The 26648-nt window shown below is 42.6% G+C and overlaps 2 protein-coding genes across 3 annotated transcripts in view; one reads left to right on the forward strand and one right to left on the reverse strand.

Moving 5' to 3' along the window:
* The window catches only part of RSPH9 (radial spoke head component 9), a 28317-nt gene extending 12309 nt beyond the window's left edge, over window positions 1-16008 (forward strand). Inside the window, exon 5 of one of the 2 annotated variants that reach the window (XM_060272922.1) lies at window positions 15315-15487. In XM_060272922.1, coding sequence (XP_060128905.1) covers window positions 15315-15319 — 5 coding nt within the window. In that variant the 3' untranslated portion in view covers window positions 15320-15487. Of the gene's footprint in view, window positions 1-15314 lie in introns of both variants that reach the window. The other variant, XM_035108193.2, reaches the window with a different exon arrangement.
* A 1572-nt stretch (window positions 16009-17580) lies between these two features.
* MRPS18A (mitochondrial ribosomal protein S18A) overlaps window positions 17581-26648 on the reverse strand; it is a 34848-nt gene continuing 25780 nt past the window's right edge. The window contains exon 6 of the mRNA XM_035108195.2: window positions 17581-17986. Coding sequence (XP_034964086.1) covers window positions 17842-17986 — 145 coding nt within the window. The 3' untranslated portion in view covers window positions 17581-17841. The remainder of the gene's footprint in view (window positions 17987-26648) is intronic.

The following is a 26648-nucleotide window of genomic DNA, read 5'->3' on the forward strand; positions in this document are numbered from 1 at the left end:
GCTTAAACTTTAAACCTTAATAGACAAAGTGATAAAAACTTATATAATCACTCCATAAAAACAACAATGACACTCTTGTTCCAACTCTGAAAACCAATAATCTTTCCTTGCCAGAAAGCAGAGCTGGGCTGAATTTCAACCCATCACCACATCAGACACATTGCCTTTCACATAGCTCTAAAATGGGGGTTAGAAGGGACCCTGAGGTCATTTAGTCTAACCCTCTAAGATACAGGATTCACAAGATTTGAATGAAAATGCCAACTTTATACAGAACCCTTTAGCAGATGAGTTTTTTCCTTAAGAGACTGATATGGGGAGCCCAACAATAACCCTTCTGTCCAACACAATTGAAGTTAAAACTAGACTCAGATAGACAATTCCTGGCTATGGAAGCTCTACTTTTGACAAACAAATCACCTTTATTGGAATAGCTGTTCAATTTTCCTTTAGTCAATATTCATCTAGTCACTTGGAGAAAGACTCCCCTTTGGAGCCTCTCTCAATACCAAACATTTGCACACCTCATGAAGTGAACATTTTCAAGTTTCAAAATATTTTCAAAGCATTGAGCAAGCATTTTCAAACTTACTACTCTTTATTTTCCTTCATCCTGCCCCCTCTTTTTACTTTTGGAGAGGAAAAAATGGCCTTCTACAGCCTCTTTAAAACAAACCTTTACACACTACTTCCACTCTTTTTAATATTTGCCATGTTTTTGGGTTGATCAAGCCCTTACATAAAAATTATTTAAGCAAGCTTGCATTTTGTTTTGGTTTTTTCTTTTGTTTTTTTTTAGACCCTGAAACATTTCTTAAATACAATTGGAGGCGTCTATCAGAGTTCAGACGGGAAGTAAGCTCTCCTTGGGCTTATTTCTCCCCTGAAGCCTGCAGAGTTGTCTCTTTGGACAGGGGTGCACCCATTTTTGCCCTGGTCAGTCTCCGAAGGGGCACTTGCGCAAGTTCTAGCCCTGGGCAGTCTCCGACGGGGCTGTGGGGTCTCTCGGGGTTCTGGGGACTCCTGGGGAACCTGGGGCACGTCTAAGGAAAGTGGACAGACTCCGATAGGAAAGTGGACCGACTCCGATAGGAAAGTGGGCTTGGGAAGGTTTGCTAAAGGGCTCTCTAAGGGAAAATGGGGTTTGGAAAGTCTCCTTAGGAAAACGTTCTAGGAAAGTGGGCACACTCCGAGGAGGACTCTTATTCCCACCCACAATTTAATAGTGCCACAGCAATCTCCCTGCCTCTTGCTCTCTAGACTCAGATCCTACTGAACGCTTGCCTACGCAATGCCAGATCGGACCTGAGGAAATGCAAAGTAGGAAGAGGGAACGGGCGCACTTGCAATCTCTGGTCATGGGTCATACCTAACAAGGTCGCCATGGCAGAGGGGCGTCTTCACCCGGGATAGCTAGCAGGCGAGAGAAGGTAAAGTCACCCAAGGCTCGCTATCTGGGCAAACTCCGACGGACAACAAGCCTTGGGGAGGGAAAGGGCAGCCGCAAAACTTCCAGCCTGGGCAGACTCCGACGGGCTTTGGGCTTTTTGGCTATGAAAAATAGGAAAGAGTTTGATTGCTGTGACAATTCCCACCCCGAAAAGCCAATTTCCCTATTGATACTCACGTCGCAGCGCGCTGCCTTCTTTTCCTGAAGCTTGATCACCTCGCGACAACAGGAGAAGAAAATCTTGGAAAACAACCCCCACGGCCGTCTGGATCCTGTTTGTTTTCCCTGTGTGGTCCCGCTAAGGATCCCAGTTAGGCCAGAACTCCAGGGACAGTCGGGGAAGGGGATCCCCCCTGCAAATGGCTGGGTGCGCTTGGGCTCCCCAACCACGGCGCCCCAAGAGTACGGCTAAACGGAGTCTCCTGGCTGGCTCGCCATATTGTTATGAGAAATGTACCCCAAAATGCGTTGCCTTTTAAGAAGGACAGACGCGGGTCGGAAGCTCCAAAATTTGCACTAAGTTCAGCTCCGCCGGGAAAATGACAGAGACCACACGATGCTGTCAGGAAAAACAAACTGATCCCTTTATTGCAGAATGCAAAGCTACAGCTGTAGGGTCCCTGCCTCTGGAAAGAAGGAAGGAACCCCGGGAAATGGTGAAGTCCCCCTATATACCCTCCTGTTCATGCATGGAAATCTCTGGACTAGGAGGGAGGGGGAGACAAGGGCGACGGGTGGGAGATCGGATTAGCTGGGTGCGGAGATGACTTTTCCTTTCAGATGGAGAGATGTCAATCTCTCTTCTCCTGTCGTTGATGGTGCTCCCTGTTGTTTGGCAGGAAGGGCAATCAGTCGAGATGGGTGCAGAGGTGGGGCAGTTCCTGGCGATTTCCATGGGGTGGAAGTCCGCCCGGCAGTGTTTTCCTCCAGGCCATGGAAGGGTGGGCTACGTTGAGGATGGCAATTTATTTGAATAAAGTTGTTCCAGCTAATCCCTCTATTGTCCGTGTGTCCTTGAATGGGTATAGGGTGGTAGTAGGGCAAGGTTCAGGTGGGTTGGGATCATACAGGGTTCATACAGAAAATATACCTGGAAAACATACCTAATGCAGGGATTTCTAATTAAAAGGTAGCAGTCCTGACATATACAGTTCTAAGATATAAAACAGCAATTCTAATACAGAGGCAGCGGATAGAGATTTCATGGTAAGAGAACATATAATAGGCTGTATTATTAACTTGAGTAGAAAAGTTTAACTTTGGATTTGGGCGGTTTCCCCCCCCCTTCTTCTGGAAACATTGTTTTGTTCTGGCGGAGGGGAGGTGGAGAGGGGAAATGTGTGAGTTTATGCTAACTGTTGTGCATATGCAGATCCTTAAGCCTTCCTTCAGGCAGGGTCGAGTCCTAGCTGGAGCGGTGGGGAGACAGGGAAGATGGCATTGAACAGGATTCTGGGTATTGCAGCTGTCACCCCTCTCTGTTCATTAATAATGGTGTCCTGCAACCCCCCCCCAATATGATTTTATAACATTATTATATAGGATAAATAGCAATGTTTGAGAATGGTGAATGAGCTTTTCTGTTCCAGTGCCAGAAAGTAGCAATAGCACTTGAAGCAGTTTGGCTTGTCAGTAAATGCCATAAATTTGACACGGCTTCCAATGGATTTCTATCACTAAATGTTTGGGAATTGCTGAATTTGATGAAGAATTGTACAGAATTTGAGAATGGGAAGCTGGAGTGAGAATATTTGTGCTGTGATCTGCATGTCTGCCTTCAGAACAGTTATTCATCCTGCTAAATACAGTTTTATAAATTTGTAACACAAGGTGGCATCCAAATACAGAAATGTCTAAATAAATTCCATATAAATGCATGAAAATATCCCCCAAAATGACAATACCAGTGAAAATACAAAAAAAATTCTGCTCATGCTCACTCTTACAGAAGTGACAGAAAAGTATAGGTATAACATTAGAAGCAGCTGCAAAAGAGAGGACTTTGAAGCAAGTGACAATGGGATAGCCATTTATATGTCTGTGAAAATGTGTAAGGCATGCCTCATAATAGAGCTATGAACTTTGATATACTATAAGAGGTTTTAACAAACAGGCTTGCTATAAATCTTATTATTTTTCAGATACAGCAGATCACTTCATCTGAGCCTAAGCAGTTGCTCTAGTTTTGCGTGGTATATATTACTGACCTGTTGCTTTTGTCTGATTCTAGAACAGAGATCTGATTTTAATCTTGGGCTTTCAATCTTGCATTTATAGAAATTATGTTGAGTTGTGTGATTCTTGAATTGGCCCCTAATTGGCCCTCACACATTTATGGGTATTTAAGATGAACAGAACAGAAATATAGCACATATGACTATAATACACCACATCTACAAAATGTACGGTATATCACAAGCCGGAGCCCCAACTTCTTCCAACTCTTTCCCAAAAATAACTGATGATGGTGCTCATTGTGCCTCATTTCCAGGAGTTACTAATAGGTCGTATTATACAATATTATACTTCCCTCACTGCTTCTGAGGACTATCTGTATCAGAACTATCCAACACTGGTTTCCTTTGTAGGGTTGAACTTTATCGGTACAGCATTTAATGGGGCTTTAGTATTGGGCAATGGGGCCTCTTTGTGCAAGTGCTTGGAGAAAATCCTCCAGGCTTTATGTTAGTGCTTTAATAGATGCAAAAGCCCCAGGTGCTGGGAGGATTGAAGCTAAGAGACATGAACCTGTTTTATATCCAGGCATTAGCACAACTAATTTATTCCCTTTCACAGTCCCCCGCTCCCCCTGAAGTGATTAATCCCCTATCAAGCTCTGTCTCCAGCTATTCAAGAAGCCTGAGTCTGTAGGGTGTTTTTTTTTTTTTTTTACAGCCCCTCGCCAGCAAGCAGACTGTAAGGCAGCCTGTTATCGGTGTGTGGTGGAGGTGGTTTGAAGACAAATGGCTGCCTATCTCCCAAGTGGCCTTGCAAAACCCAACATAGTGCTATGCTGTGCTGGCCACCTACTTCCCCCCAGCCTCCTCTCCCTGCTAACGTTTCACAGATGTGACCTGAGCCCTCCTCTTTCATAGCTTAACACTAAGCAGCACCTCCACAGCCTTGTGAAAACTCTGAGCCAGAGCACTTTACCTCGCAGCCTGCCAAGAGCCACATGGGGACAAGACCTTTCAAGCTGCTTTTCTGAAATCCAAACTAAGAAGTTTATAACGGATAGGGGGGAAGTAATGGTGTCGGAGAGAAAATGATGTTACAAAGAAGGAGTCTGGTGGTGCTTCTCTAGTCTGTTCTTCAGGGGGGAAAGGCAAGCTTATGCAACATGGTAGAACAATCCAGGAAGCAGCCATGCAGTGAAATGAGTTGCTGAAGTATACGCATAACCTTCTGGAGGATAAACGCCTCCCCAGACTGTGTGGATAAGTTGATCTGGTCAAATGGCCAAGTTAGCAGGTAATTTGCTTGTGCGTTAATACTATTTTAGCATTGGACTGCTGTACCAGTCACCTTCCAGTAGGGGACACTGTGGGGTCAGCCTCAGTAGGAAGAACAGAAACCCTAATCAAGTAATATGAGAAAAGTTTGGACTCTTTAAGTGAAGTGAAGACAGAGAAACCAGACTGTGTGTGGTATACGCTGACCTCTTGAACTGTGGATATGGAGAGGAGACTATCAGCCCTGCTAGAGTTCGCACAACTTTCAGAAGGCTATATTGCTTTCTCTTAGTACCAGCATCTTGTGTGTGTTCAGCTCAGGGTCTCCCATGATTTTCCCTATCAAAGGCCACACACTAGGCCTGTTCGTGCCAAGAATGTGTGTCTGTATTGACACTTTTGGAGTCTGATGTTGCTACTCCTACATTGATCATAGGGTGTTCCCTCAAGGTGTGACCTTTTCTTTGGAACTGATCCTTATGAGACAATTGTAACATGAACAAGAGCCAGTTAGAATTGCTGCTTTTGACTTTCTGACCACCCACAATTTGCCCAAATTTTTGGAACCATGCCTATATCTCTTGAGCTTTGCTTCTGTATGTAATAAACTGTTATACTGGGTTTTGGGGTTCAAACTGTCAAGTACTTCAGGGGTCTGGTTTATCAAGAAATCTTGGCTACTCATCGTGAAGGAGACTGTTCATTATTTCTGAGGTGGTTTTACCATCCCAGAGCAAACAAGGACAGGGGAGCCGAGAGTCTGTCGTGTCATTCCAGGGCATGTAATATAGGCTTTTAATTATTTTTTCCCTTCAATAAGTTCCTGCTTCATCTTTTCTTTCAGTTTTGTTATAGGCCTTTTGATTCTGCATTAGGGTTTTACTTTCATTAATAGCTGCTTAATGAAAGTAAAACCCTACCGCAAGAGGCCATTTTTAGGAAACCAGAAGAAAATTTAGCAGAGTCAGACTTTGTAAAGCTCTATCTGCAACTATCTGGTGGAGGTTGCTTTGGGAAAGGAGACATATCCCAGCTTCCCTTTGTAAATGAGGGGAGGAAAGGTAAATGTATAGGTCTTCTTTATGAATGAACTGTATGCAAAGAGCTTCAAAGCATGAGTGAAATATCTGCACAAGCTGAGAAATAAGGATACAAAGCCGCCCCCCCTTTTAAAGTTGACATTAGGGATTCACTGTCTCATAGCTCCCAGCTACCTGTGTACTCTATTTAGTAGTGGATGGTTTGAATATTTCTGAATACCTACTGAATAACTTCTAGAAAGTAGTTTCTCCTTGGCTGTTCTTAATATTTGTGATGAACTCTTTTTGTTGAGCCAGATGTTGAGATCTCAGTGATGGTCATCCTCAGAACTGCCAGTCCTCTTCTTGCATGCTGAAGAACTTTTCTTAAATTACCTGCTGCAGAGTCTGCCAGTCTGACCCTGCACAATTTCTGCAAATGTTGGAAGAATTTTTCAATGTCACTGTCAGAGCATGATGCCTATCCCAGAATTAAATTGTTTTCCTACCATGTGTCCCAATGCATGCCATGGTCAATACAGGATATAGTGGTTTTGAATCCAAATACAGATGTTATCAAGTTGCATTATTTAAAACTGCAGCAACAAAAATAAGTGCAGACAATAAACTGCCAGTGGATTATAAAGGAGATTCACTAATTTGAACAACTAAGTGAGAAAAGCCTTTGGAAGCTGTCATGAGGTTTTTTTATTTGTTATTTTTGTCCTACTTTGTATGCTATTTGTGAATTGGTAGCTTAATTTGCACATTGTATGTCTGTTTCAGACATGTCCCTCTTATTTGTACTGTATGCAATGACCTATGGCAACAAGCAAATATTTATTGTAACGACAGAGCATGTGTGTCTTAGTCTTTGAGGTCAGCATGAGAATTTCAGTTTATATCTAGCATATTTGCTATAGCATATATCTAGTATTTGCAAGTTGTTTTGGCATTGTATTCAGCAATGTATTATTCTATTGCAATAGTACCTGACAGAGATCACTGTTACTAGATTGGAAAGCTAAGATGAGAGATAAGAGATGAGTACATGGAGAACTGTAATGCAAAAGAGAGCTTCAGTGTGACTCATTGGGTAATTTTTAGATATAGACATGGAAGACCTTGTTTCAAATCAAAGTTCAGCCATGGACTCATTGGGTGGCCTTGCTTTCAGTTTCTATCCACAAAGTAGGAAAAATAATAATCTACTTAACAGGATGAAAGTAAATGCGTTGAAGTAAGTCATTCTATAAATCTGAAATAAATAATAAAAATTAATCATGTACTCTGGCATGATGTAAAGGAACTAAAAGAAGCAGAACAGGTCTATGCTTTCTGGATGGGGCTGCCATAACACCACCCTGCCCCTCCTTTTTTATTTCTGATGGTGAGAAAAGAGGTTGGGGTCAAGTTTATGTACATGATACAAACCGGATAAGCTGTAATGAAATTCCCATCAAAAGCCTACCCACGTTGACCTAGGGCATCTCTTTCCCCTTGTTGTGGGAAAAGGTTCTCAATCCACATCCTTCTCCCTGCTGTGTGTGTTGAATTATTAGTTGGAGGACTAATTGCCCTTGTTCAGCTTTGCCTCCTGCCCCAGCTTTTTTGGAGTGAGGCCAATTAAGGTGCTTCTGCCCCAGCACTCATGTCACATTTCATCTCATTTCAGTTTTGATCCCTGTAGTTCTTGAACTAATCTTTATGTTTCCCATACATGTGCACTTCCTCCTACCAGAATTGCTGTTTTTTGTTTGCTTTTTAAAAAAATACTCATTTCTTAATAAATACTGAATTTGTACTATTCTATCCATACTCATCTCAACAAAATCTATCATATGTCTGATTCAGATGTAACATGAAACCATGGTTTCTTATAACTTCCATGAGCTGCGGCAAGCCTTGAGCTGTGTGCTCCCTTCTCCTCTTGCATGCCAGAAGGGAACAGAAGTTGCAATTTTTATTTTAAACTAACCAGTTTTCTGCATTGTCCACAGTTGGGGTAACTGATTTGCCTAAACCGGGGTGGGAAACCATTTTCAGCCTGAGGGCCACGTGTGAATGGCTTGTATATGTACCCCTCCCTCCTTCATCCAGGAAGCAAGATGCATCACCACAGTTGAGCAGGCACAAGCACTTGCAGAGGGATGGGGCTTGGAGTAGGCAAGCAACTGCTGGAGGGCTGAATAAAGAGGACTGGAAGGCTGCATTCAGCCCATGGGTGTGAGGAACATAAGAAGCCATCTTACACTGAGTCAGACCACTGATAGATTTTCCACAGTATTATCTACACCAGGTTTTCCAAACTTGGATCTCCAGCTGTTTTGGACAATTCCCATAATCCCTGACCCCTGGTCCTGCTAGCTAGGGAAGATGGGAGTTGTAGTCAAAAACAGCTGGAGACCCAAGTTTATGGTCTATGGTCTGCACTGACTCATAGCTGGTCTCTATGGTTTCAGGTGAGTGACATTCCCAGCTATGCCTGGAGATGCCAGGGATTCAAACTGGGATCTTCTCCATCCTTTTAGTCATTCGTTTATTCCAAACTTCTCAGTCCACCCACCCCCCATCACTTTTCAAACCACAAAGTCTCATTAGTTTTTTTAAAGTGGATTAGTTGTGCCAGGACAAATAACTTTTATACACTCTAACTGTTCATACCTAAAGTTCTGGTATACCTCTGAATCCCTCCTACAAAACAGTGATAGTTTGGAGGTACCCTCAAAAGGGAAAGCAATGGATCCCCTTCTTGTGGGGACAAAAGAGTGGGTTGGTGGTAGTTGGGAGAACCCTCGAAACTGCACAGGGGGATACTTCCATCTGGCAAGTCAAAATGCTTGTCTAATGTTTAACGTTGGCAAGAACATGTTGGGGGAAATGGGAGTCGTTAAAAATCAAAGTGAACTGTATATATGGATGTGAGAGAAGTGAAGTACGGTAGTTAATTCTGTTGCAGTTGTTTTAGCAGAACAAGGAGCAGAAAAGGGTATATGCGAACACAGCCATAGCCATACGATGCTTTGTGAATAGTATCACCTAGATATAATAGAGGTGTCACTGTTTATGTTTCCCTAATGCAACCTTTTGGAACAGGCAGCTTTTACCAACATTGAAAACGGCTTCTTCCCATCCCCACCCCCGTTCTTTGAAATATAGCCAAAACAGGAGTGTTATGGAAGAGTAGATTTGAAGTGGATCAGCTCTCTGTTGTTTTAAGGGCCTCTCATTTTACAGTTAGTAGATCAAGCGTCTCCATTGCCTGCATATCATAGAGGGCCCGGGTCAGAGCCCAGGCAGACATGGGGGATGAGATTGGATACAGTGGCAGGCTGGAGAGAAAGCAGAAGCCAAGGGGAGGGAGGTTGACGTTTAAAACACAGGCACTAGGGTCCTGGCAGTTGACAGAGGGCCATCGAGGAGTCAGTGGCTGGTTGAGCAGACAAGCTTTCGGAGCAGTGTCTTGTTTGGAAAATGGTTAAGCTCCTCCTCAGCATTCCCACCCGTATTTGGCAGGGTGAAGGTTGCAGTCTGCTCCAGAGGGGGAATGGGAAGCTCCAGATCTTCATCCAAAGGATATTTTTCCCAGGCTCTTTCCTCCCACACAGACCTGACAGGCAATTTTTTTCAGTCCAGACAGTATTTGGCTTAAGCTAGTTCTGGCGGGTGCAGCTTAAAAAGCAAATTATGGGGTTTATAGTTATTTGAAAAAAATAACACAGTAACTGTGCAAAGCTTTTCTCATGAACGTGCCATATGCCGGATCTCTGATCCTTAGTGAATGTCATCTTCACTGCTGCTGAAATACTGTTGGAGCCGCACCTCCTGGTTCACTGCCTCAGTTGGTGTCTTGTGCTTGCTGCTTTGTGCTGAGCTCTGCCCACCGTTGTTTCTGACTGGGATACTGACAACAGAGGCAAGAAAAGTATCCCCTTCAACCATAGATAACATTTATGTGCTTATTTAAAATACAAGTTGTGCGGCTACAGGAAGTAAAGAAAGCATTAATTTTGGTCATAATCCAGCTAAATTGTGATTAAGTCTTTTTGAAAGTTGCAACTCACTTGTTCCTTTGGTTTCATTGGAAATGCAGTACAATCTTACAAAAGTTTATTTGGAAGTCAGCCCCTCTGTGTTCAGTGAGGCTTCCTCTGGATTAAGCCCATTCCTAAACATATTAGGGCAGGGGTAGGCAACCTAAGGCCCGTGGGCCAGATGCGGTCCAATCGCCTTCTCAATCCGGCCCGCGGATGGTCTGGGAATCAGCATGTTTTTACATGAGTAGAATGTGTCCTTTTATTTAAAATGCATCTCTGGGTTATTTGTGGGCTTACCTTCCAAGTTCCGGACTGCAGAATCCGGGACCGGCAGCCATTTGACACCAGAAGTTGCGTCGATGTAACTTCCGGTGTCGCTTTGCCCTTCTATGGGCCCCAAAAATGGCCGTCGCCGGCTTCGAAAGTCGCTTGTACGCATGTCAGGAAGTGCGCCGACGCAACTTCCAGTGTCGCTCCGCCCATCTATGGGCACCAAAAATGGCCACCGCCAACACCGGAAGTTACGTCTATGCACTTCCAGACATGCGTAGATGCGACTTTTGAAGCTGGCGGCGGCCATTTTTGGTGCCCATAGAAGGGCAAATCGGAAAGAAAAAAAATGGCCGCCGGCAGGAGAAAATAACGGAGAAAAACGGGAGACGAAGTGATACGGGGGACCACCGGGAAAAGGTAAGTAAAAAAGGGGTTTTCCCGGGGAAAACGGGAGACTTGGCAGCTATGTTTGTGGGGCCTGCCTGGTGTTTTTACATGAGTAGAATGTGTGCTTTTATTTAAAATGCATCTCTGGGTTATTTGTGGGGCATAGGAATTCATTCATTCCCCCCCCCCCAAAAAAATATAGTCCGGCCCACAAGGTCTGAGGGACAATGGACTGGCCCATGGCTGGAAAAGGTTGCTGACCCCTGTACTAGGGATTAAACCTCACTTAATGTAGTGGGGATTAATCCTGCAAAAACACGGATAGCATTATGCTCTCAGTCATGCTTATTTTTTTTGTTAACTCATTATGAGAACAAGATACATTATGTAGCATTAGTTGACAATTCGTTACACCCTAGGGTATGAGTTTCTGTTGTACATAATACCATAAAAGCTACTTGAGATTCTACTGTATATAATGGAACATAATTTTGAATCTGAATTTAATACTTAATTTTCTTATAGGATAATTTATATCCTGCACCTTCTGCCCTAAAAAATGCCATCAGATAGATCTCCCAAGTATTCTGTTAGAACAGCCATGCTACTAAACCACATGCCATTTACTGTACTACGCTGCAGGGTTGTTTTTTACCTGCCTGCTTTTTTAAAAAAACTAAAGTCCTCTTGTGAATAAAAAGCAAGTAAAAATAATAACTAGCAGGCTAGAAGATGCACAGCAGCTGCTATACATCCCCCCCTACTCCCCATCATTACGGTCTGTCCATTTTCTCCCCTGCTCCATTACTAGAGATCCTCATAGGAAAGGGCTCCTTTTTCTTTTTCATAGGAAAGGGCAATTGGAGCCCGCTTCAGCTTCTGTCTCCATTTGCTGGAGCGTATCTTGACCTCAAATAGCAGGCACAGACAGAGCCAGCTCAATACTTGTGCAGAAGCTGACCAGGCTGGCAGCCTGATCACTTGCCTTGAAAAAATTCCATGTATTTGCCTCTGTGAAATTCCTGGTCGCCAATGGTGATCAGATGGTTAATACAATTCTGTATTAAAAACAATAATCCTGCCTTGCAAAATAACAAACAGACAAGAACTCAAAAATTCATTGTCTTCCAATAGTTGAGTTGAATTGAGGCATTTAGTGTTTTTAGCATCCCAACATTGTGTTTTGCTATGTAATTTTGCGTAACAAAATTGGTAAGAGGTTCCGTAAACAAATTGCACCTTAATTCACAGCCTGATCTCGTCATGGAAGAAATTTTATAGAACTGAGAACATAGCAAAAATGTTCCCAATTTCGCCTCCGTCTCAATTGTGTGAAGCAATGTGTTGATTACAACTAAAATGGTGGCGTGCGCAGAGAGTGACTCATTTGGGATAGGCAGAGTCTCAATTCGGCTGCTAAAAACAGGAGAAATGGGACATTGTGGTGGGTCTGAAGTTTGATTGGCAGGTAACAAGGGGAAAAGCAGTGCTCTTTTACGCAGTCCTCTTGTTGGAAAGGCAGCTGCTTTGTGCAACAGCTGCAATTTCTGAATGGCCTTTAATGGCAGTCCCAAAGAGGATGTCCCAAGGAAAGTGTGTCAAGGAAATCAATATAGGAAAATATGGCTTGTTGTCTGGGGTTGTGCTGGAGATGATGCATGAACTTGGGCTTCAGAAAAGGAGAGCACCCCTGCCCATTGTTGCTCTTCCGAGTGTCTCTGATATTTATTCTAAAGCAAAGTTGGGATAATGTATGTAGCTAACACACCTTTCAGTCTTCTTGCTTCCTGAACATTTCTTTTGCTATATGAACTACATGTAGCATCAAGCATTTGCCAAAGCTGACAAGAAGCTTTTCTGAATTAGCTCTGTCATCAAGTGAGGATTATCTGTGATTTCCCCCCCTTTCATTGCAGTATTTTGATGGTTTTAGGTTACTGTCTCCCACAAACATCTTCTAGCCCAGGCACCCCCAAACTGCGGCCCTCCAGATGTTTTGGCCTACAACTCCCATGATCCCTAGCTAACAGGACCAGTGGTCGGGGAAGATGGGAATTGTAGTCCAAAACATCCGGAGGGCCGAAGTTTGGGGATGCATGTTCTAGCCTCATGGAACCAAATCTGCTTTAATACTCTTGCTTCTCAGGCTGTCATTTCAGGAACTGAAATACTCAGCAAGCCATTGAGCAGCCGATTATAGTAGAAAGTTCATTTTCACATTGTCTCTTAACCTTCTCAGCAGCACCAAAGCATAATTAATATTGAAGCTAATCCCTTTACTGCCCCAGTCCACACTTCCTCCAAAGGTGGAGGCAAATTAAGACTCCCAAGGAAAATTAACTCTTATATAAACTACTTCCAAGCTGGAAGCTCTGTTAAGTTTCTCTGTCACTCACCTTCCTCTTGCTTTCTTTTCCTTAGCTTGTCAATTGGCCAAATTTCCTTCCTGATACAGGCAATCGGAGAATGTGTCCCACAGTTGCATTTTAGCCTCAGGATAATAGTCTCTCAAGTCCCAAATCAAAACATAGTACAGTGGTACCTCTACTTATGAATAACTCTACTTATGAATGTTTCTACTTACGAACGGAGCTCCGTCCGCCATCTTGGATGCGGTTTAGATAGGATTTTTTCTACTTACGAATTTTTAGATAGGGTTGCTTCGACTTACGAATTTTTTCTCCCAATGCATTCCTATGGGATTCGACTTACAAATGTGCATTCGGAACGTATCAAATTCATAAGTAGAGGTACCACTGTAGGTGCATTGATTTCAGTTGGTCTATGCAGTTTATGACTAATGTTGGCTATTGACAATTAGGGTAGCTAGCCCACATGTAGTCTTGCTTCAGTTGGAGAACATGCACACACACAAAACTGGATGAAGAGCTGCATGCTTAGCCACTGCCCCTAAAATGCCCTATGCCAGGCATGTCAAACCTGCGGCCCTCCAGATGTTTTGGACTACAATTCCCATCTTCCCCAACCACTGGTCCTGCTAGCTAGGGATCATGGGAGTTGTAGGCCAAAACATCTGGAGGGCCGCAGGTTTGACATGCCTGCCCTATGCAGTAGCTGGGGCTCACACCTATCAATGGAGCTGAGGGAAAATGAACAGCTATTGGCTCCTATTTCCTAAACAATTTGGTATTATTAATCTGACTGAAGCTGCACATAGTTTTGAGTATCAACAACTTTGCATGTAGAAGCTTCCATTCATTCATTCAATTTATACTGTGTTTTTATATATGCTGGAAGCTACCCAGAGTGGCTGGGGCAACCCAGTCAGATGGGCGGGGTACAAATAAATTATTATTAAGCCAATGTGCACCTCATGCCGCTGGTGGTTGGCCCTGAAGGCTTTTGCCACTAGAAATCAAATAGGCTGTAAGGTGCAATGCTTGTCCTTTTGGAACTTCTCTTTGGAATACACCTATCTGATTACCGTACACCTTCCTGATATTATGGGAAGGGACTTAGCTCAATGGTAACTTGCTCTGCATGCAGACGGCCCTGTCGTCAATCAGACATCCCTAGGTAAGGCTGGGAAAGACTCTAGGTTGTATCCAACTGATATAGGCAAAAATCTGCCTTTATTCCCTTATTGGGTTCTCCATTGGTTGGAGAATATAACAGAGGCCAACCAGAGAAGTTTGAGAAGCAAAGCCTTTATTTTCACTGTTGCAACAGGGTCCTTCCCCTCACACAGGAGAACAAGGAAGGAACCCCAAACAAAGGTGTCTTGCCCTTAAAAAGAAATTTGAAATTGGTTTCAGCCCACCCCCCAGAAGCATCATCCATATGTCACAGAAGGGGTGTAGCCCAAGACCCCCCTCCCTAGATTCATCATAGGTACATCATGAAAGGGGAGGTCTGGTGGCAGTAATCTGAGCAGTCTGGACCCTGCCCCCTGCCCCCAAAACCTAATCAACAAAAAAGAGAGATATTTACATTTCCCTGTTTCCCAGCCAAGTTAATCACACCCTTTTGTCTGGCACTCAGGTATCAGGATGCCAGGGATTATCACTTTAATTCCTGAGACAATGAGAAGGTTTCCCCCACCCCCCTTCTTCCTTGCAGAGGAACACCTGGTCAGAGAGAGTGAGTCAAAATGGTGTCAGTCAGGCCTGTCTTCCTGTGCTGCTTCAGACATGTTTCTGTACATTCATGTACATGTTTTATGAACAATTATATATATATATATATATATATATATATATATATATATATATGACCTCAAAATTCTTATAACACAACTAAGTCTTACTAAGAGTCTTACTAAGGCAGAGCACAAAATCCTAGAATTGCAAAATAAGTCATCTAGAGAGGTTCTTTACCTGTGCTGATATAATAGAGAAGCTGAATGTCGCTCATTAGCAGACTTTGTTTACGTCTTCAGCCTCAGGACTTAATGATAAAAAGGTTACTGTATAACTGGATCTTACTAGCATTATTTGCTTGTTATTTTATGGACCTGGGACCTCATGCTGGAGTTAACACTCTTCACATACAAAGGAAGCAGCTACATGAGGGGGTAATACACAATTACATTGGTCTGTTTACTTGGGTGATTAACTGAGTCAAGAATACAGTAGTCTGTACTACAGCTAAGTCAAGCTTGTTCTGGTGCCAGTATTCACTGAACACATATGATCCTAGTTTGGCTTATCACAGAAAAACTGTCTTCATCAATTAGGATGAAATCCAGCATTCTATTCTTATGCAGGGTCCTGGAGCATCCAATTTGAGAGGGGAGGCAGAGTGGTAGTACTGCGAAGTTTGCTCTGGCCTGGACTCACATTCTACCATGTCCCCAATACTAAACAACATGGCTACATCTACTTTGGCAACGCAGAGAAGAACCTGGACCTGCCCTTCATGCTATGAATAACAGCACGAGGCTGAAAATGGAAGAGATGCCTTGTACTAATTTTGTATTTGAAACTGGGTATGTATTTTTGCTTTAATAAATCAGCATGAAATCAGTCTAATGTGTTAGTGAGACCATATTTTAAAATATTAAGTAGATCAGCTGTGTCGTCTAGCCTGTAAGCCAGCTGTATGTCATCTACTCCTTCCCCTAAATTATAAGTCAGTCTCCTTACAGTGCAGCAAGACCATTGTTGGTTCACTTTTGTTTTACTTTATGTACTTACCTATTGATTTGGCAGGGTTTGTTTGTTTGTTTTGGTAATACTGATATATTCTGTGTTTGTTGAATTGTTGATTTTTGTCATTTGAATTTACTAACATGTTCTGTAATTTGTATGTTTGTATTTTCAATGTTTTGATATTTTTGAATGTTTGCTGAGCTGCTTTGGGCACAGCTCATTGTGGAAAAGTAGCATATAAGTAAACTAAATAATCAGTAAACTCATCTTGATAAATTACCATATGCACTTGCCATATGTACTCATTCCCTGCAGGGCTCATATTCTGTCTCCATTACAGTCAGGCACTTTACAAAGGAACTAGAAATAAGAGAACTCCTAGGATTAGGAAATCAGGAATCCTAATTGTCGGTTTGCTATCCAGGCACATGAGCTATGTAAACACAGAAAATGAAATTGTTTTGTGGTATAAAGTGTTACAGATGGTTATGCATAGTCTAGGACACCCGAGTGATTTCTGGTTTGACTATTTGCTCTGGACTCCCAACATTTCCTTTAATTGTGCACACTTTCTAAACACACATCACTTTTCCAATTGCACCAACAAAATCAGGCTTTAGTACATTCTTCGTGTACAGTACTTCAGAACTTGATACTTCATGGACATTATTTTTGCTTTAATTATACATTATACTGGGCTGAATGCACAAGATTCACAGATTCCATAAGTTGCATGTATTTCTGAGATGTAATTGTGTGTGAAAATGAAGTTTAGAAGGCACAGGTCCTCTCTAGAATGTTTCACTTCAGGTAATCTGAATCCTATCTTTACAGAAGCATTCTTTTGCTTAACAAAAGCTCAGGATAACTGCTTTCCTACAATGCAGTGTAAAAGAGCCATTACAAAAATATTCTTTCCAGTGGCTCTTTTAGGAATGTTGCTGTGTCTTGATGACTTTGGTTAATAGGTTCAGGTAGGGAGGGATTACTGTGAGTTGGTAGATCTGAAAAATACTGCTGGCCAGTGCCTCAAAATAGTGGCTGCAATAAAATAAGCATTAGAGCTGAGCAGCAGAAAGAATTAAGCATATATATATATTTTTTGGACCCAGAGCATTTCCCCAGCAAAGAAACTGAGGTAGCCTGTAGAGGAAGTGACAACTACAGTTGTGATACTAGTTGTCTCACTTCTACCCAGGCTTTCCCCCATCATCATTTAAGGCTCCCTTGTGCATGTTTCCCAGCAACCTGACTATAGCAATACTCCCCCAGTCTGCCCCATCACCTTGAAATATTCATAATTTTACAGGACAAAAAGTATGCCAATCATAGGCTACAGATGAAAGGTGGCACACAAAATTAATAAATAATAATCACAACTGAGCAAAGTTGTTTGATTTTGTCTATACTGGTTGCAGGCTGTACTGTTCCCAGAATCTCCTTTTGGTTTCACAAATATTAATCTCATTTTTGTCTTCAAGATCATAAGCTTTTCTCTCAAGGCTAAAGTGGACCTATACAACTGATCAGAAGATTGAAGCTGAATGTGTATTTATTGCATCTGTGGGGATCTACTTTGCAGTAAATACCCTTCTAAGTTTACACATGCACTCTTATAGGTCTTTTGTGTGTGTGTGTGTTGGTGGGGGACACACAGGACAATGGGATTTTTATTCTGCTTTAATTGTCTTGCTTCCATCAGCATCATGAACAGTAATAGACACCAGCCATTGATGTCAATTAAGGACATAACTATGGAAGGGGGGGAATCCACTTGAGCAGTGAGTTACAAATTCTTTCTATTGTATCCATGCAAGAGGTAGAAACTACCCAAAGAACTAGGAGTCGACTCAAGAGTTTAATTGGGATTTAAATAAAGGAAGATAAAGTTTTGTTATCCTGAAGCAACATCTATTGCATTATCTTTCAGTTAAATGACAATTCTACTTAGCCATTAAGCTGCCTCTTTTCTGAAAATTCCTGTATGCTTCCAGAGGAAAAATGTTCATTTGGCTCTTTCCAGAGCACCAGACACAAAAATACCTGTAATGGATTGACAAATACTGAGCCACAACTGTTGTAATTTACTGTCAACACTAGCTCTACACCATCCTAGTGGTTAAAACGAAGAGGTTTTGACCCATAATTAACATTATCTCTGAGTATAGGGTGTGATATAGGCATGGGAACCTTGCACCATTTGTGTCCCTTGTTCCAAATGGGCTGCACCGATTTGATAGAGTATCGGGTAAGGTACCTGTGAAGAGAAGCAGAAAAGGGGTCATGAGTGACACTCACAATTGAGAAAAGGTCTGACATCCAGGGGTTCTCAGTTTCATTTGTACAAGAGTGAATGCTGGGGGCGCTATGAAGCATAGTGCAACAATCTTGGTGCCTTATTCTAATGGGTTTTTGACAAAAAGAAACTGAACATCTTGGAGCAAGTGGGCTGCATCTCTTAGTTGTAACAGTTGTAACTCACTGAAGCTGCACATACCTAGAGCTGCTTGACTCGGCAGCAAGGACTTTGGCAAGGACCACTGCAGCCTATGACAGGATAAATGCAGCCCCTGTTCCCCTTCCCTACTAGCTGTTGTTATACAAGACTGGCTTGGGGCATGTACAGTGTTTCTGAATCATGATCACTCACCCTCTTCTCCATTTCAATATTTAAAATAGATCAGACACAGATACAGACTTAAGCCTCTGGCAGGTTCCAATTCTGACTGGCTATAGCTGGATGTCGGGTTTTTTCAACTGCATCAAAGGCCAGTTTCAAATGTATTCCTCCCGTTTCACCTTTTTGGGAAGACCCCAAGCTCTACAGAGTCATAAGCTGCAGGCACAAGACAACTACATAATAGGCCAGATTCATTAGAGAGTCTCCAAAGTAATTAAGTCTATTTTCCTAAGAAACTAGGTTAAGTTTTCTTTCTGCATGGGAATAAGAATTTGGCAGGAGAACGTATTTTCACACATGCCTATAGGAAACTATAGTGAGGCTCTTGTAGGATTCCGTTTTGATTCGCTAGTGTTGGAAACAGAATCTACAAAACAAAGAGGTGCAGCTCGAAAACTGATGTTATGTGAGTCTGGTCGGCAATGTCTCAATACCCTGGAAGCAGCATTCTGCACAAATTTCAGCCTCCATTTTCAAGGGCACTCCCACTTAAACTATATTGCAATAGTCAAATCTGGAGGTTAACAAAGGGTGGATTTCTGTAGCCATGCTTTCTCTGCCCAGGAATGGACACAGTTGGCAAGTCAGCCATATAGCTGAATGCAGGCACTCCTAACCACCTGGCCTCCAAGTATAAAGGTAGATCAAGGAGTACCCCACCTACTCTTTCAAGGGAAGTGTAATCCAGAACAGATTGTCTTTCCAACTCCAGAACAGAAGTCCCCCATTGCTATTGGAAATTGTCCTGGAACATTACCACTGTAATACTGAGCCTCCAATGCCCAACCCTCAGAGCTGTTTCAAGAGGTCAATTGAATCAAAGGCTGCTGAGAGATCAAAGAGAATCAACAGGGTTGAACTCCCCTTGTCTCTTCCCCAACAAAGGTGAACAGTTAGGCCTACCAAGAAAGTCTTGGCACTAATTCCAGCCATGAATCCAATCCAGACTGAAATGGGTCTAGAAAATATGTCCTCCAAACATGTGTGAAGCTGAGTCACCATCTCCAGAACCCTGCCACAAAAGGGGATGTTAGCAACTGGGTGAGTTGTCCAACACTTCAGGGTGCAGAAAGGGGCTCTTAAGCAGGGAGCGACCCCTGCCCGACCATTTAAAAGAGCCTGACACACCAACTCACGAGGCATTTACCACTCCCAGGACCCACCCTCTGGCTAGCTTTTATTAGTCCTAATTGGCAAGGCAAATACATTCAAGCAGCTTTCCCACATTCTCAGGCTGCAAATACATGGTGGTTGAGATCATGTTTACCATAAGCAACTAGTATTTTAGTTTTCCAATGTACATTAACACAATTCTCATTTATTTATTTGGAAAAAATTCTATACCACCAACCTTTTTAAAACGGTGGTGAACATGAAACCCAACAATAAAATTACATTGATAAAATACAGAATACTTCGTAAATCAATAGATCAGCCAAATGCATCAAAACAGCAGGGAAAGCCATGCTGTAAATGGTTTGGGGATGCTGGTCTATCAGCATGGTGGTGGAGTACTACTGTTCTTCAGTGCAAGCAGATGGGATTGGGGGAGAAGAGAGGAAGCAGGCTAGGTTCTTATGTAGTCTTGCAAGAGCACTAAAGCACTAAAAACACGACCACAGTGTAATCTGCACCACTAGACCTTGGCTTAGTCCAAAACTGGAACTGATCTGCTTCTTCTCTGAAAAAAATGCAACACTGCTGAGCACACAACTCTCTGGTGAGCAGTAACATGGTCTTATGACCCCAGTATGCCCCCTCCATCCCTGTGGTTTGGTCATCCTGTCTTCGTTGCACCATGCAAATTTAGATGTTAAGTGCTCTGGGCAGATCCTAGTGTAATTTATTTGATCAGTGAAGTGTCGAGCAAGCATCGGGGGCCTGTAAAATGGTAATGAAATATCAACACCAAGCAGTTATGGAACATACGGAAACCTCTAACATTAATCCACCATTTTTCACAATAAAGGATCCCAAAGAGCTTTTCAATCCAAGTGAAAAAACAGACTGCATTCTGCATTCAACACTGTCAGCTTCAGAAAGAAAAGCAGCTTCCAAAGTGAAGCTCAGCAATAACCCTCTATCCTTGGCACACAGCAGTAACTAGTACAGTGGTACCTCTACTTACGAATAACTCTACTTACGAATGTTTCTACTTACGAACGGAGCTCCGTCCACCATCTTGGATGCGGTTTAGATAGGATTTTTTCTACTTATGAATTTTCTCCCAATGCGTTCCTATGGGATTCTACTTACAATTTTTTTTCCGACTTACGAATGTGCGTTCAGAACGCATTAAATTTGTAAGTAGAGGTACCACTGTATTACAGGTCCATTAGTGCAGAAGCCACTTCAGGTACAAGTCAAAAAGATCAGCAGCAAGGAATTAGCAGAAGTATTTTATGCAAAAAGAGCACCAATTTAAAATTGTTTTTGATCAGCCCAACACATTAACTCGAATCAATCTTTGTGTTTAATTCTGGGCAGAAAAGGAGAAAGCTGGGCCTATGGGGTTAATCTAGGAAGGACAACTGAAATTAAACACACTAGTTCATTCTAGTGTGGTGCTGGAGGAGACTCTTGAGAGTCCCATGGACTGCAAGAAGATCAAACCTATCCATTCTGAAGGAAATCAGCCCTGAGTGCTCACTGGAAGGACAGATCGTGAAGCTGAGGCCCAATACTTTGGCCACCTCATGAGAAGAGAAGACTCCCTGGAAAAGACCCTGATGTTGGGAAAGATTGAGGGCACTAGGAGAAGGGGACGACAGAGGACGAGATGGTTGGACAATGTTCTCGAAGTTACGAACATGAGTTTGACCAAACTGCGGGAGGCAGTGGAAGACCGGAGTGCCTGGCGTGCTATGGTCCATGGGGTCACGAAGAGTCAGACACGACTAAACGACTAAACAACAACAACAACAGTTCATTCTAGAAATGCTCTACCGGTATTTCATTAAAAGTGGGTAAATTTGTTTTACCTGAAGGCCAAACATCAATTTATTTCCCCCAAAGGCACTCAAGGTGGCATACACAGTTCTCTCTCCCATTTTATTGTTGCAACAACCCTGTAGGTAGGTTATGCTGAGAGTGAGTGACTGGCCCAAGGTCACCCAGTGAGCTTCATGGCTGAGTGGGGATGTGAATCCTGATCTCCCATGGTCACAAACCCAGTACACTAACCACTACACAACACTGGCTCTCCACCGGATTATTAAAAAAATCCAGTGGAGACATTGCCTGTTCACTGAAACGGTTGAGGAGGATACCAATGTAACCCGCCAAACAACTTTTATAGGCATTTAATGAAGGAAAGGAGGCTCCTTTGATAATAAATGATCTCACTGGAAAAGGAAATCTGGAGGTACCCAAGCAATGAGAGGTAGTTATGTTGAAGTCAATGGCTTAAGACATCCCTCCATATTCAATTAGAGCCTTGGGAGGCACACACTCCAATTCTGGGAAGGAAAAGGGATTTAGCAAAGGCCAAATTTTAAAGCTTTTATTGTTTTTCTTAAGCAGGTTAATCCAACTCTCTGGTCCAGGCCTGTGGCTTCTTTTGTGAACAGCAAGCCGACTGGGGGCTTTTCACTGTTAGCTGAAGCAGACTTTTGGACATATGCCCTTCATGGAACACACTTTACTTTTACTACTTCAAGCATGCTTTGTCCAAAACTAAAAAATGCCCCTGTTTATTTACTCCTTTTAACGTTGATGATTTGGCATGGGAGAAAAACAAGCATTTCCCTCAAGCTGTTTGGCAGTCCCTGCTATGCCAAACATTCCCTCTTTGCCTAACCCCATTTCACTTTGGTGAAACTAATTTTCTGCAGAGGGCTAGGGTTTCCACATGTCCCTAATTTCCAAAGACAGTAATCAGTGGTACACTTGGCAATAAGAGAGATACAATTCATTTATCTCTTCTTTTCAAAAATTTAAACCAAGCAACACCAGAGAAATCCAGGTTGATACTTGTGGGGATTTATTTTGGACAAAATCCCAAGGTGAGCCTTTTCCTGCAACAGGGAAAGGTGAGGTTACAGGGAACTAGGCAGAGGGCCTTCTCGGTAGTGGTGCCCGCCTCGTGGAATGCCCTCCCATCAGATGTCAAGGAAATAAACAACTATCTGACTTTTATAAGACATCTGAAGGCATGTCTGCTTAGGGAAATTTTAAATGTTTGATGTTTCATCGTGTTTTTAATATTCTGTTGGGAGCTGCCCAGAGTGGCTGGGGAAACCCAGTCAGATGGGCGGGGTATTATAAATCTATCTATCATCAATGACAGTAGTCAAGATTGTGATCCTGTTGATCCTAAATTGTCCAGCATCCATTGACCTCCAAAAAGCATGCTGCAATTACTTTCTATTGTTTTCAGAGAAGCACAGTACAAGATACAAATACGGTCTTAGTACATCCACTGATACAATGAGTATTACTTTTACCACCTACAGCAATTATGAATTTAACTTCATGTAAGTAAAATAGGTAGCAATTGTGGTTAGAATGTTGGAATAAGATCTGGAAGACCAGGGTTCAAACCTCCACTTGCCTATGAAGCTCACAGGCTAGTCTTGGACCAGTCACCGTGTCTCAGCCTATCCTCTCACAGGGTTGTTGTGAGGATAAAATGGGGAAGGGAGAAGATTAAGTAACACCTCATTGAGTTTCTTGGTGGAAGGGCAACATATAAATGTACTAAATAAATACTTTAGCAGTAGCTAGCTATTCTAAATGTAAGTTATAAGTCCATCATAATGCAACTACAACTGATCAGATACTATGTCCAAACTCAAGAGCATAAACATGTGAAAGCTTGCTAATGCTTGCTGAATTGATTCTGGTACAACAGGCAAATAAATCCCTAAGTGCCCTGTCAAGATTCTTAGCAATTTTCAAATGGTCTATGGAGAAAAAGGTTTGGGAATCATTAACCTAGAAACTTATAGAAATCCTTGGAATGTGCCACATATTAACATTTGGTTTATGGAACCATAGGAGTTTCTACACAGAAATCACATATTTTAAAAGTTTGCTATTCACCTTAGCCATTCCCATTATGGGACAAGCAATGAAAGGAGAAGGGCAGAGGGCTGTCCACTATAACATGCCACCAGCCCAACTAGTCCAGCATTCTGTTGCCATAGGTATCTGGTCGCCCATTGCAAGCTCACAAGCAGTATATGAATGCACAGCGCTCTCCCCACTCATGTTCCCCAAAACTGGTATTCAAAGGCATACTATTTCCAACGCTGGAGGTAGTAGAGCCATCATGACTAGCCATTGTCAGTTTTATCCTTCATGAATCTGCCTAATCCATTTTAAAGTTGCTCAAGTGGATGGCAATCACTATAACTTGAGGTAGCAGATTCTGTAGTTAATGATTTGATGTGCAAAGAAGTCCTTTTTGTCGGTCCTGAATCTCAACACTTTAGGTTCATCCATTTTTGCCACCAGAGCACCAGCAAGGGATGATGAGCATTTGTCAGGATCAGAGGGAAACCCCACCCCTCTGCCTCCCATCTATAGCTCTGAGCTGGAAGCAGGGGCATGTTGGCTTGATCTACCTCCATTCCTGAAAGAGTGTGTGTGTGTGTGTAAGTGTAACAGGGAGAATGCTCTGAGCCCATAGTGCAAACTGACGCACCGTCCTCTCCAGCCTGGAGCCAAGGATGGTAGGCAGAGGCTTGCACCTGCCAAGTGCAGAGCAAAAACTATCTCAAGCTTCTGCCACATCTTTGGAATGGGGAAGGGATGGAATTCATCAACCTTCACTGGAGGAAACCTTGGACTCATCTCACTCTCCAGAGCCTGGTTAAACACTCAGCATTGTGAATGGTGAGGGAGACTGTCAAACCCCATGAAAGTGAGAATCAGAGCTGTATGTTGAGCTCCTTGGAAGTAAGGTGTGATATAAAATAAACTTATGGTATCTCACTACAAAACTTTAAATGACCTCAATCCGAGGTTTCATGTAGATGGTAATTCTCTGTAAGCATCTGGCTGCAAGATGTGTGTGGTTTGGGAGCTGGTGCTTGAACGATATACCGTAGCTTGCATTATAGATACAGCCTGAACTTTTCGTCATTTGGTCCCTTCCATTTCAGAATCACTTTTCTTGTTTTCAAGCAGATCATTTATCCCCAAGCCCAGTTGGTTGGTCAGTGCCATCTGATATCAGCCAGCTTCTTCCCACTGTCCCATGAGAGAGAACTCCAAGCCTTTGTACAGTCAGGGCACCAGGCCAGACAAAGACAGCTCAATGGGTTACTTATCTCTTTGCTTAGGGGGAACAATGAAAAGAATTTTGAGGGAGAAATGAGCATGGAAAGTGGCCTTCAGGTTAAAGTAACCATTTAACCATTACATGTAAAGCAGAATTTCCCATGAAGTCACACACTCTGTATGCCTGACTTTCCATTCTGAGAGAATTAAAAAAGAAAAGAAAAAACCTATTCCTGTCCTATTATGAGGTGGTAAGATACAAAATTCTGAATGCTTGTGTGAATGAAAGAAAAGATCTGAGACACACAAACTCTAGTGGAAAAGATTCTCAGTTCTGATATTTTTCAGGTAGCACTGCAAGCTGCTCTCACAAGTTCTGAACATGTTCAATATATAGTCTATAAAGTTTTTAGACAATCATTTCTCATGAACTCATGAAGGCTTTTGATGCCTTCTCTCAGTACACATAAAGAAACGGGAACAGGAATACATCTTCCTACTGAACCATTTGTTCATATTGCAAATAAGGACCCCACAGACACTCTGCCTACCAGACACAGGATGATTTTATTAAGGAAACAGCTTTCTGGGTCAATTCGTTTTAATGTATGGTGAGATCATTGGGGGGTGCTGTTGAAAGGAATGACTGGGTGGGACACACACACACACACAGGATTTGCTTATGTCACCCCCTTTCAACTTTAATTAACTTTATTTTGGGAAGTATATTCCTGTATATTAAAAGTGTGTTAATGGAACCACAATAAGACCACTCTTTGAAAAGCATCCAAGGTCATTTTCTTGTGTTTGTGTGAAGGCAATCTAGTCAAGCTGTAACCAGTGGGACTTCATCAGTCAAGTCAGAGCCACTGCACAGCTTTTCGGTCACTTTCCCAATTCTTCCTTGGGGAAATATTCAGAACTCTATGGTGGCATTTCAGATGAAAGACCTGCTTGCTAACTCAAGCAAGCATGAGGAGCCTGCTGCATTTTCAAGGAGCTACTTGGATCACCATGGACAGAACAGGCTCAATGTGTGAGGCAAAGCCACCTGTGGAGGGAACAGATGTATCCATCTTTTGTTTCCTTTGTCTCTTGCTTGGAGATGGGAAGCAAAATGAAAAGTCTGAACAAGCTATGCTAAAGGAAGCCTTGAGCTAAGAGATCTGGTGTTTCCAAAGCAAAAAACATTATTTCTCCTATACTGTACTAAAGACCTTCAGTGGTCTGCCCAATTGCTCGAAGATGGCACTTCAAGACTTAGTAGCCCAAAGGCAGGAGTGGCAGATGAGATGACCAAGAGGAATAGAGAAACAAAAGACCCCAAAATATTGATCTTTCTTCACAGCAGGAAAATGTGTCTCTTATTTCCTACCGAAGATCCAGTCACTTAGCACCCTTCCCCCCTTTAAACACTGTGATTTATGACATTCCCACCACCCTTCTGAGTAATACCCCTTCCCACCCTCTTACTATATATAAGGGTCTGGTGACTTCTGTTTCAGTGTATCTGAAGAAGTGTGCATGCACATGAAAGCTCATACCAACAACAAACATAGTTGGCCTCTAAGGTGCTACTGGAAGGATTTTTTTATATTATTATTGGAAATTATGTAAGTCTTACAGGTGGAAGCAAGAAGCACCGAAGGTGGAGGTACTTAAACAAGACTGCGGCAGAGTTGAACATGGCAACTTTCAAGCTTGGGGCTTGTACCTTAAGCACAATTGCTTCTTTTGAAGCTGCTCTAAAGAAAATGGGACATGGCAGTTTGGACAGAGTGTCATGACCTAACCCCCCCAGGGCTGTAGAAAGGAAGTGGTTAAAAAGTCTCCTGTCCTTTGCATCACTGGCTGTTCCAGAGATCAACGTGGGAGGCACAGGTGGGGGTAGGCACAGAGCCAAACCCCTCAACACTGCTGTAGCGGTTGAGACATGGCAAGACTCCAAAAATGCAGAATTTTCTACCTCCAGCCGACAGAGACAATACCCTGATGAACTGGAGTAGCATTCCTA

The sequence above is a fragment of the Zootoca vivipara genome, chromosome 3 (assembly GCF_963506605.1).
Source record: "Zootoca vivipara chromosome 3, rZooViv1.1, whole genome shotgun sequence".
NCBI lineage: Eukaryota > Metazoa > Chordata > Lepidosauria > Squamata > Lacertidae > Zootoca > Zootoca vivipara.